This window comes from Lissotriton vulgaris, chromosome 8 (genome assembly GCF_964263255.1).
Source record: "Lissotriton vulgaris chromosome 8, aLisVul1.2, whole genome shotgun sequence".
In the NCBI taxonomy this organism is placed as follows: domain Eukaryota; kingdom Metazoa; phylum Chordata; class Amphibia; order Caudata; family Salamandridae; genus Lissotriton; species Lissotriton vulgaris.
This window is the reverse complement of record NC_141696.1, coordinates 1,415,421,080-1,415,433,385: the sequence shown is the minus strand read 5'-3', so window position 1 is coordinate 1,415,433,385 and position 12,306 is coordinate 1,415,421,080. Positions and strand designations below refer to the sequence as shown.

General features: G+C 43.1%; 1 protein-coding gene across 1 annotated transcript in view; it reads left to right on the top strand.

The window, feature by feature from the left end:
• Positions 1-12,306, top strand: part of DSCAM (DS cell adhesion molecule) — a 985,823-nt gene that overhangs the window by 753,781 nt on the left and 219,736 nt on the right. Inside the window, exons 18-19 of the mRNA XM_086935432.1 lie at positions 344-490; positions 1,853-2,008. Coding sequence (XP_086791558.1) covers positions 344-490; positions 1,853-2,008 — 303 coding nt within the window. The remainder of the gene's footprint in view (positions 1-343; positions 491-1,852; positions 2,009-12,306) is intronic.

The window sequence follows — 12,306 nt, the reverse complement described above, 5'->3', positions numbered from 1 at the left end:
TCCACTAAACAAAAAGAAGCTAAAAGGTGTATCCATTTTACCTCCAACTCAGGAAGACTATTTTCTCTGTCACCACCACAGATTGCTTTAGCAAGTCTGACAATGGAAAATAATCTTACATTCTATGGTGCACTCTTCATGAAAGACCTATGCTCGTTTATTTTTTATGCTCGTCATCTGAAAAAAGTGGAGGTAAAAGAAACTCAGCCTATGATAGTCAAAGGGACAAATGACCTCCTTCATGCTGTGGTTCAAGTTGGCGGTGAGACATATAAATAAGGCATTGCTTTTCCAAATAGCAGTTGTAAGTTGTAAATATCCGCTCCTTGATTTCTCATTTCAGTTCCCAGTCGCCCTCCAGAGAATGTTCAAGCAATTGCAACAGCACCTGAGACCATCTCCATATCCTGGTCCACGCCTTCCAAAGAAGCTCTTAACGGGAATCTCAGAGGATTCAGGGTGATCTACTGGGCAAACCTCCTGGATGGAGGTAAGACTCAGGAGCTGCACAGTGGGGCTGGGGACAGGCACAGGGCCTGACATCTGGTGAAAATCGATTTGGACTCTATATAGGCAGACTTTCTCATCCACTGATATGGACCGCAGAAGATGTGCTGCCCGTGAGCCTGTACGAAGAGTGGCAGACATCTAGGATGAGAAATGTGATGGCAACCTACAATGCAATATATTTGTCACCAGTGCTTAATTCGAAAAAGAATAAGTGCCGGGGCTCTCGTCGTGTGGCTGCTGAATCTTACAACACACATTGTCCCTGCCAGCTGCCAATGACAGTACAAACACAGATACTAACCTTCACATTCTTACAAGCGTGGCAATTCATACTATTCCAGGCCCCCAAAGCTATAAGAATGATTAGTCACTGTCAAAGTTAATAGAACTAATAAACGGCTGTTGTTGTGCACATACCTAAATAAGCCAGACAGCGCCACCATGTGGCAGGTTGTCATAAGCCCCAGTTCTGGCAGTTAGGTGCTGGTGCCAAGCCCCGGAAACCACCTGCTGAAATTAAGCACTAATTGTGGCCCTAAAGTTGTCAGCTGCCCATTTAGCACTCTATATTGAATGACAGGGTTGGATCACACAATCAGGATACGTAAAGTGCTTGTATTGTCTTTTTATTTGCACCCTACTTTCTTTGAAAATGCAAACCAGGGGCATTAAAAAGAAAGGGACTTTCGAGTAAAATTTAAATTTAGCGAATTTTTTCATTTTGCCCCTGACATTTAGAAAAGTCCCATAACTTCAGCTGCTAATTGCTGCAATTAATTACAGCATCTAATTGCTGTTAACGCTCTGAACAAAGGGCAGTAACACCTAAAATCCTTGACATTGTTTCCTCTGTTACAATACCAGGAGCTGAAAGGGGACTCTAAAATATGTAAAATAAATATTAACACGCATGAAACCGGCTTTAAACTTTACTGTAACAAATTCATTTATTGTTCCCACTTGAAAACCAAATTATCCTTGTGCTGAGGAAATTTCGATCCTGTAAACCACAAAGAAAAGTTTGATTTTGTAGACAAAATCTACATTTTCTTTGTGCTAGTGGAAGATGTTCAGAACAAGCAAACTGAAACTCAAGTGGAGAGATTAAGCTGGGCCTTCATATTGTGATGAGTGCTAGTAACAGGAGATTTAAAGGCAACCAAAAATGTTATTATCACTGAGAAATAAAAGGAGAGCATTCCCTAAGTGCATACTTCGGGGCTATAGAAAAGTATGCTATTGACAATGACTAAACGATAGAAACGTGCCAGCAACAGGCCAGTGCAGGACATATTACATGAGCCATCCATGGCTAAAGTGACTTCTTTGTGTTTTCATTCAGAACTGGGAGAAATCCGGAATGTGACCACAACGCAACCTTCCCTGGAGCTGGACGGGCTGGAGAAGTACACAAACTACAGCATCCAGGTGCTGGCGTACACCAACGCCGGAGATGGAGTCAGGAGTGAGCAGATCTTCACGCGCACCAAAGAGGATGGTAAGAGTGAATGAATGAATGAATAAAGCTTTGTAAAGCGCAAACTTAGCCCAGGGCCGTCAAGGCGCTGCGGAAAGGGATCAGGGTACAGAGATGCCTATAGGTAAGAAGGCTTACAAATTTGAGCTGGTGAAAAGCCAGGTCTTCAAGGCCTTACAGAACAGAAAATGGGTTTCCAGAGCTGCGATTGAAAGAGGAAGGGAATTCCAAAATTTAGCCGCAGCCAACGAAAAGGCCCTACCGCCCCCCCAAACAGCCAGTGCAAATTGCTGATGGTTGCCAAGACAGAGTGGCATTTGGGAAGGCACTTCACCAGCCTGGCAGCGGCGTTCTGCACTAGTTAAAGTCGATGCACAAGCTCCTTATTTATTCTCACATAGAGAGCATTACAATAGTCTAATCTAGACAACACCAGGGCCACAACTGTCTGTTTCCGTGAAAAGAAGGAGAGAAATTAAGAGATCTTTTTAAGAGTCCTTATTATCCCGAAACAGGTGGAATCTGATCTACTTATTTGAGGGCCCAGAGAAAGGGAGGTGTCAACTATGATGCCTAGATTTTTAGCGCTAAGGCCAGGGCGGGGGCAGGATCCAAACGTATCGGGCCACCAGACGTCTGGCCAAATCTCCTGATTGTTTCCAAAAATTAATACCTCAGTTTTATCCCCATTGAGTCTTAGGTAGTTCTCTACCATCCATGAAGCCACTGCCTGCATACAGTTTTAAAAATTTGCCACTGACGCTTCAACACTCTCAGTAATAGTAATTACGATTTGAGTGTCATCAGCATAGGATAGCACTTCTAGCCCAAAAGATATTACAACCCTGGCAAGCGGGGCTACATAAATATTAAAAAGGGTAGGACTCAATCAGGATCCCTGAGAGACTCCACAGAACAACTGGTTGGGAGCTGAGAAGAATTAGCCCATCTTAACTCTTTGCGACCGATCCATAGGAAATGAAGTAAGCAAATTAATGGTGGAGCCCTCAATCCCTATTTCCCTGAGTCTCTCAGCCAATATTGAAGGAGAGATGGTATTGAAGGCTGCCGTAAGGTCCAGAAGGATCAGTAAGGTGGTGTGACCAGCATTAACCTGATTTCAGGTGTTGTTGAGTACAACGGTTAACACCTTCTCGGTACTGTGCTTACTTCTGAACCCATGCTGCAAGCCATCGAGCAACTGGTGATCCTCCAAATAAGAGCTAAGATGGAGGTTCAAATGTTTCTCTAGACTTTTTGCTGGGACAGGCAACAGGGAAATAGGCCGGTAGTTCTTTTGCTCCACGGGGTCAAGAGAGGGCTTCTTTAAGAGAGGTTTAACCACTGCAGTTTTCCACACGAAAGGATAGTGGCCCGATGTAATGAGTTAGTCAAAGTGTACACGAGTGAGTCAGGGAGAGAGTGAGTGACTGAGCCAGAGAGTGATTGCAAGTGTGAGTGAGCGAGTGCAATAGTGAGTGAGTGAGTGACACAGTGTTGGCCCATAAAGCCTTTCAGCATAAAGGTTACTGCTCTTGTTCCATTTAAGCGGGTTTCACAAGGTCAAAAGTCAATGAATAAATGAATGAATTAGATCCTTTATAAGTGCGCAGCCACTCAAACAGAGTGTCCTGGGGTGTCTGGTCCCCATCTAACCTGCATAACGCCCCTAACTGCAGAGTAAACCAGGTTTAAGCAGTATCATAAAACTTCAGTGTCAGTTGCGGAATAACCAGGTTTTTAGCAGCTTTTTGAAAACTGCGAGGTCCGTCTCAGTTCTGAGGGATGGCAGAAGAAGATTCCAGGATTGGGATCCCAGAAATCTAAAAGAACTACTTCTATACCTGGCACAGTGTATCCTAGGGATGGAGGCATGGCCCGCTGAGGCTGACCTCAAGTCTCTCGATGGTACATATTTGGAAGCTCTACTTCTTAGATATCCCGAGCCATTACCATTCAGGGCCTTGAAGAATAACATTTAAACAAATGGAGCCTCACCTATATGTGTGCACATCAACATAAAAGACCAACAAGAATAGGGACCCCTTCTTGTTAGTGTCCCCAGAGATTTGTCAATAACATAAGTCCTTTGGTCAGGATGTGTATAGGTACTAAAAATCACACAGGACCACAATTACTTCATCCACAAGAAAAGTGTCACTATTTGTGTTTTTCACATCACTATTTCTCACGTTTGCACTATTATCTCCTTTTAGTGCACTTTTGTCTTTTCACATAGAGAGAGTGGCCAATGATGAGAAGTGGGTATACCGGTAATTACTAACCGGGAACCCCCTTGGGTGGTGCTACCGTGAGGTACTCTCTCTATCTGTCACACTTTTCTTGTGGATGAAGTAATTGTGGTCCTGTGTGATTTTTAGTACCTATACACATCCTGACCAAAGGACTTATGTTATTGACAAATCCCTGGGGACACTAACGAGAAGGGGTCCCTATTCTTGTTGGTCTTTTATGTTGATGTGCACACATATAGGTGAGGCTCCATTTGTTTAAATACTGTGTGAGTGGGGGGCCGCCTTACCTATTCCTTCCCCCTATACCCCCAAGTGATTGTTCTCCTTGAAGAATAACACCAGCGACTTAAACTTGACCCTCTTGTTTACTGGTAGCCAGTGCAGCACCTTGAGGTGTGGGGATATATGAGTCCTGGGCTTAAGCATAAGTACCATTCTAGCAGCTGCATTTTGTACCACCTACAAGCGATTGAGAAGGCCTTCGGGAAGGCCCAGGTACAGGACATTAACATAATCAAGTCTAGAAGTGACCAACTCCTGGACCACAGTTTTCCAGTAGTCCATTGGTAGAAGGAAAAGAAGTTGGCTCAGCATGCGCAGGAGTCCGAAGAAGGTGCCTACAACTGACTGGACTTGTGATCTCATCGAGAGAGTACACTCCCTCATAATGGCCAGATTTTTTACAGTATTTGCGCAGAGAGGGGAGGTGACGTATCTGCCGGCCACCAGCCTCTCCACTCTTCTGAGGGTGAGGATCCAAAGAAAATTATTTCAGATTTCTCTGGATTAAATTTCAGTTGATTCCTCCTTAGCCACGTAAACACCTTGGTGAGGCAAGTTCTAATCTTCTCATCCTTAACCCTCCCCTGCTGATGACGGAACCGCTCCGTCATCAGCCGCGGTGGCGCTGTGCTGATGACGGAGCGGTTCCGTCATGCCCCGCCCAACGCTCCTGCATGGCGCAGATTCCGCGCCTGCGCTGAGCGTTCTATTGAGCGGGCGGGGCCATGACAGAACCGGTCCGTCATAAGCAGAGTGCAACCGACGCTGGTGACGGAGCGGTTACGTCACCAGCATGCGCCCGCCGCATTTCCGCTCTGCCCCCTTAGCGCTGCGGCGGAATAGCCACCGCAGTGAAGGGGTTAAAGTCCGCGCCCTTGTCACAGGTGAAGAGAAACTGTGTATCCTCTGCATAAGAAATTATTTTTGCCCCATACTCTTCTGCCAGAGGGGCCAAAGGGGACATATATAAGTTGAAAATAGTGGGGCTCAATACAGAGCCTAAGAAACCCCCACATTTTCAGGCTGGGGGAGGAGTCCACACTTCCTGCTTCTGTTATCAAGGAAGGAGGTAAGCCATTCTAATGCAGAGCTGCCTATTCCAAGTTCTCGTAGCCTCTCCAGGAGCTTGTCATGCGGGACAGTATCAAAGGCCGCCGATAGATCTAGTAGAATTATAACAGCTTAAATAATTAGTTGATTTCCGTCTCCATTCTTACCTGCGAATGTTCACCTGACCGATACAACACCATTAACATCAAGATGAATAAGTCCATGGATGACTTTCTTAAATCAAGAGGTGGTGACTAAGTCAGCATGGGAAGCACACTTAGGCCCAGATTTACTATCTTTTGCACAAGAGAATGTTGCATGAAAACTGAAGCAATGTGTTGTGCGAACTACAGAAGATAGCTGAGTGCCAGATTTACTGAGGGTCACCTGCCCATGCTGCCATTGGATGCACTTAGCTCTTCTGCAACATGCATAGGCTCGGGCTGTGGCATAAAGGAGACTGTGCATTATCTAGTCTAGGATTTTTACTGGAGTTAGCCCACTCGTACAGATTTCTAGGTGTAGACGCTGCAGTGTGGTCAGTCAAGTAAGATTTGTGATTTAAGGTACAGCACACGTGTTGCATGTAGATATATCACAAGATATACCACTTAACCCCTTGCGTGCACCTTCTTTCCTCCAGTATTCGGATTTAGGGTAACGGCAGACCACACTATTTTAGTAAATCTGGATTTGTAGCAAGACCTAGGGTTCTTTGCTGGCCCACCCCACATATTCATCATTGCATAAATTAGCGGGAGGAGCATGCAAAGGGGTTTGGGCGCACCGTGAGGGTCAATGCTTTAATACACAAATGGTAATCTGTTGCTACTGTTTACAGACTTTAGGATGCTTTGCGAATCTTAGTGCCTCCTGTGGGAGGCCACAACCACAGAGGCATACATACACAGATACAGGAGAGGTGTAAGGAGGGAGGCACAAGAAGAGGCATAGACAGATAGTGAAGATGATTGCTGAATGACGGGGTGATATATTGGAAACACATTTCAAAGAAACTTCTTGGTCACAGTAACACAGGAACATCTCTTTACCAGTTGGCAGAGGAGGGCGGTGAACCCTGCAGGGACAGACAAAATGTATGCAGTAGGATGCTGTTTCAAGAGAGTACTCTGGGGCCGGGGGTGGCGGGCTTACAGAAGAGGATTGAGCATCTTCTAATTCCGATATGGACATTGACTGCACCACAGCAACGGTGATGGGAGGTACATGGGATGACTTGAAAGCAGCAGGTGTGAATACACTACAGACACACCCTGGGTGTTTCGGCAGTAAGAGGAATGGAGGAACGAGTTGCAAGGTCTCCTAGATCTATGGCAGCTGAGTTGCCCCCTCCCAAGGGACCAATCCTGTAATCCACACCTGAGACCAACAGTGAGACAACCACCCACATCTAAGAACTCACACTCACTGGATGAAGTAAACCTGGCTGTACATCTCACCTCACAACAAGTGAAGTGTGGCCCATGTACTTCCAAGCAATCATACACCCTGACACCCTTCTTCTCCCTCCAAAAATCCATAAGCATCTCCATGTAGTGCAATAGGAACACCAGCTACTGCCAGTGCTGATCTCCACAGCATAGACAGTAAAGGTTTCTGCAATATGGACAGTGCCAGCCTCCACAACATGGGCAGTGCCATTCTTCTTCACTGGGCTGGATCTTACGAGAATTAGGGTAGGCTTTGTGGCACCTTGTGCATTCTCCATCACTCTGTGGTGAGAAAGATGCTCTTCTGGGGCACTGCCATGATCTTACATGGCTGCCCGTGGATAGTGATGGTTGTCTGCATTTCTGTTTGCTTCAGTTACAATACTCCAGTACTTTATAGGGGAGTCAGGAGCTTAGAAATTGAGTAGGAGTTATTTGCTGCTCTCACTCCATACTGTCTTCTTCTAGCTGCATGGGGCATGGTCATTTGTCGTATTTGCTTCGTATAGTTTTAATAAAGGTGGATAATCATCCCATTAAAACTTGTTTTTTGGATTATCCAACCTTTTTTAATATAGCACTCACTCATGTCACATCTACACCTTCACCTAGGACCCTTACACCCATGGCACCATACATGGCACCATACGGCAGGAACAAAAGATCTCCGCTAAAGAGCCCCTTTATGGGTCCCCGTCGGGTATTAAACCGCCGACTCGACGAGGAGCAAGTCCATATGATGAAGCATGACACCTAGCTTGCTGGGTGTGTGAGGACTCTAGTTCCGACAAGGAGGATTTCCCTCCGGTGGCCTTCCCCACTTACTGTCCATCCACTTGGGGAACAGCGTACCCTTCTTTCTATACATCAATAAGGAGCAGCAAATGCCCTGTTTGCTTTTAAATGTGCCTTGTCAAGTTGTTTATTGCTTATGACCTAGGAAAGTGTTGCTACATAAACTATTTTTCAAAAGTCATGTTTTCTGTAGATTTTGGGTATTCCTTGTCCAGTTAGACACTGGGAATTTATATTGATTCTGTTTCACGTGCATTAGACTAGACCTTTATCTAGAACTAACTAACATCTGCTGTGCCGTGCTTAATACGCGGTCTCTGGTCAAACACTCAATCGAATATGCTGAGTTCTTTAAAAGACTCTGTGTGTATATAGCTTTCATCAATGAATCTTGGGCAAACGTCCCTTGTAATTCTGATTTTCTGGCTGCAATGCCCCCAGGATATTCCATCCAAAGGCTGGAGAGAACACATAAGAAAGGGGGAGGATTAGTATTAATTCACAAAGATACCTCCTCTGTCTCCTGCTCACCAGCCTCCTTTAAAGAATGCAAAGCCCTACGTTTTGGCATTGAACGCTCTTAAAATCAGTCCTACAATGGATTTTTGTTATATCGATCACCTGGCTCCAGAGCTATGTTTCCACAGGACATTAGCCATCTGTTGGAATCATGTTCCTTTCTATAACAATTTCACCATTCTTGGTCATTTTACCTGCCACTTAGAAAACACTGTGGACAAAGACACTGAGGATCCTACTGACACCATGACTCAGTTTGGTTATCTCAAATTATTAGCAGCCCAGCCCACTCAGTGGGCCACACTTTGGATGTAGTGCTCACTAACAACCTGAATGTGAATGATTTAAAGGCTCTTGACATAACTTGATCCAATTATAAAGCTGTGATCTTTACAATCAAAATCTTTTCAAATAGTATCTGCACTTTAAAGGCCAGTAACACCAAATTCTTTTGGCTATGGCATAAAATCCAAGACCAAGGTCTGGCGGCCACCCTATCCGTTTCTGATCATGTAGTCTCAGTTAATCCAGATACAGCCTCTAGGGAATATGAACAATGGATTCAGTTAGTCACTGATAACCTTGCATCCTTGAAACACAAAAAACTACAAAGAAGCAATCCTTCTGCTCCATGGTACAATCCAGATCTTAAAGCCCCTAAACAACACTGTCTTATACAGGAGAGAATATGGAGGAAGGAAGATAACTTAATGGAAAAAGAAAAATATGAATTCCTCTAAGAAGCTTTTTTGTTCGCTTACTAATTTAACCACCATTCCTACGGCTAAATCTAACCCACCAAGAAAAACTTCTGTAATGCTATGGCTATTTTCTTTCAAAATAAATGTTCAGTACATTTTTGATAACTTTGCTACACTTAATCAATCCAACCAGCAGTCAGCTTTTATAGAACTTTTGGAAATCAACGAGTCTAGGGCCTTGAGAGAATTTTCCAACCGATTAGCGGAGCTCGTCACACAGCTGATTCTGTTCACTAAATTAGGATATCTGCTTGATCTATGCCCTCCCACTACTATCCAGATGGTCTCAGATTTAATTGCTGGATATCTTGCAAAAATCTTCAATACTGTATTTTATACAGGCCTATCTCCGGAAGTCTGGAAAAAGGTGTCACTATTACACTTAAACAAAAAAGCCAATCTTGATCCCCTTGATACTAACAATTATCACCCTATATCAAGGCTTTCCTTTCCAGCCAAACTGGTGAAAAATGGTATGAACGTACAGCTAGGCTCCTCTATTGAACAGAATAAGCACTTGGATGTAACCCAATATGGCTTCCGCTGTGGGCATGACACTGAAACTGCCCTTTTTGTCCTACAGATGAAAGATGTTACACCCTGGATAGAGGCATCAGAGTGGCCTTGGTACTACTTTTGTCACGGTTGACCACAGATGTTTGGTCGACTGGTTGAGCAAGTTGGGAGACAAAGACTTGCACTAGCTCTGCTCAAGTCCTTTATAACCTATAGAGTTCAATCAGTAAGTCAAGATGACTATACTTCAGAACCTTACACGCATTAGATCCTTTGGGTTTTCATTAGTGTCATACTAAAACAAGCCAGGAGCAGTGGAGAGCAACATAGCCATGAAGAAGTATTTGAGAGAGGAAGCAGTGCATGACAGACAGAGCTAGAAAACACATGCACTCTTGTGCGGTGCTGAAAGAAAAAAAAGAAAGTAGTTCCCTAAATGTAAGCAGTGGAACGATATAAGTCAGCCAATCAAAAGGATTGTAAAGAGGCTGTCCCTCAGGGGACAGACAAACACTAAAAGACCTATTGTGAAACATTGAACTATATCTCCCGATCTATGTTGATTGCTGAAAAAGGGTAAATGCAGAAATGTGATTTTATTTTCAGTGTCTCTCAATGTTGTCAAGCATTAGTGGTCGGCCAATAGCTGTCCACATTAACAAAATGGAGATTTAAAAGAAATGCAGTTTTCTAACGAACGTTAAATTGGTGTGCTTCAGATGTGCACATGAGCCAGTGTACAAAGCTGATGTTTTCTGTGCAGTGTGTTGGGCATGGCTCTTTAACTAGGAGCCAGATGAATAAGGCTTTTTTATGGTTTCAAACACTCCAATTCAGAGTTTGGCACTGCAAAAATGCATTTTGTGATATATTAGTCGCATTTAAAACTTTTACTGACTCCTAAAATAAGATTTTACGACTACATAATGTCTCAGTATTTGGAAGGTGTATGTTGTAGGCGTTCCTCCCAAACACCAAATTGATATGAGATGTATCAATGTTTTGCAACTGAAATTTCTTTAAACTGAAAAGAGATTCAGAGTAAGCGGCCACAAAAAATACATTTTGTGATATAGTAATCTCTTTTTAAACTTTTACCGTCTCTGAAAATGAGATTTTGTGACTCGATGCCTATTCGATATTTGGAATGGGTGTTTTGTGCAGGCTAACTAAGAATCAGATGTACAAGTCATGTTTATGGTCGCAAACACTCCAATTCAGAGAGCTTACAAAGAGGTCAAAATACATAGGCAAAAAACCATTGTACCACATCATAAATCCTTCTGAAATATATATTTTTACCATACCACGGCTGGCAGTTAATAAAGGCTTTACCATAATGCATTTTGACATAATACCCTGGATCCCTGCTTTAGTCCATAAGTTGCAAAGCACTGAAGAGTTACTGACTCTCAAGTTGGGGTGGTATCCCATTTGCAGAATGGAAGAGGTCCCCTGGCCCCCTTCACCCTTTGTGAATTAAAAAAACAAAGTTCATCTGACAGAAGGCAGTGATCCGGGGGACAATTACCAACTCGGAATTTACGTTTCCCCAAAGAAGGAAATTACTTTATTTTAAGGCAATCACAGTCATGTTGGTCTGCTGTCACAAGCAGGCCACCATCCATGTGATGGTCATCAAAAAAATCAGAGTGAGTCATAATTGGCAACCTACCTCATTTCTATTGATAAGGAATGTGGAATTACAACTCACTCCGAGTCAGATTTTTACAAACCCAACTATTAGTACCTAGGTTGGTACATATAATTTCCTACTGATTGCAAATTGCAATCAGTTTTTTCTGACCAGTATTTAGTACATCGGGCACTAAAACTCTACAGACATAGAGGTGCAACCAACCAATAAAGTTAGGAAAAATAAAGATATATAAATACAGGTGGTAATGTAAAAAAACATAAAGCCATTCATAAATAACATGCATGTGCAGATCCCAACTAATGTAATATATTATTTACGAGGGTTTTTGTGACTCATTCACTTAGACATTAGAAAAGGAAAATGATTAGGGCATCAACATTTTCATGATGATAACTCCTTTATATTTTAAGTGTAGTGTGCCTTATTAAGTTAGCACCAATGGCTTCTGCTGTTCTGAGTGGATTATTGTCCAAAAGCTGAATTTGATGATTTTCACTGGGTATAGCTCTGTTTATTTTACAGAAGCTAGCCATAGTTCATCCTGCAACAAATGTATTCTACATTGCTCAGTTCTACGCTACACCACAAGAGGGCAGCCTTAGCATACATGAATCGTGCAACACATTGTAGAAATCCATTATTTTCGACCGAAGGCGTATACATTGTGACATATTTTCAGTCTTTTAGCAACACTGCCTCACTTTTATAATCCCAAGCAAAACGGATGGCTTTTATACGTGTTTGTCTCTACAAAACATGTTTGCCGAGGTCAACGACTGTGCTATTTTAATAAATATGGTAACTTGAGATGCTGTAATCAAATGATTTTTGCCAAAGTCAAAGTGGATGCCATGTTGCATGTAACATCCATTTCTAATGTTTTTCTGCCTTTTTATGTTGCACCATTTTATCCTCACTCTAGCACTGAGCACTTTCCGTTTCGTTTACATTAAATTGATTCTGATTAAACTATTGCTACATGGCTTGTTACTATAGGTAACTACCTCACTTAGGGCCTGATTCACAGAAT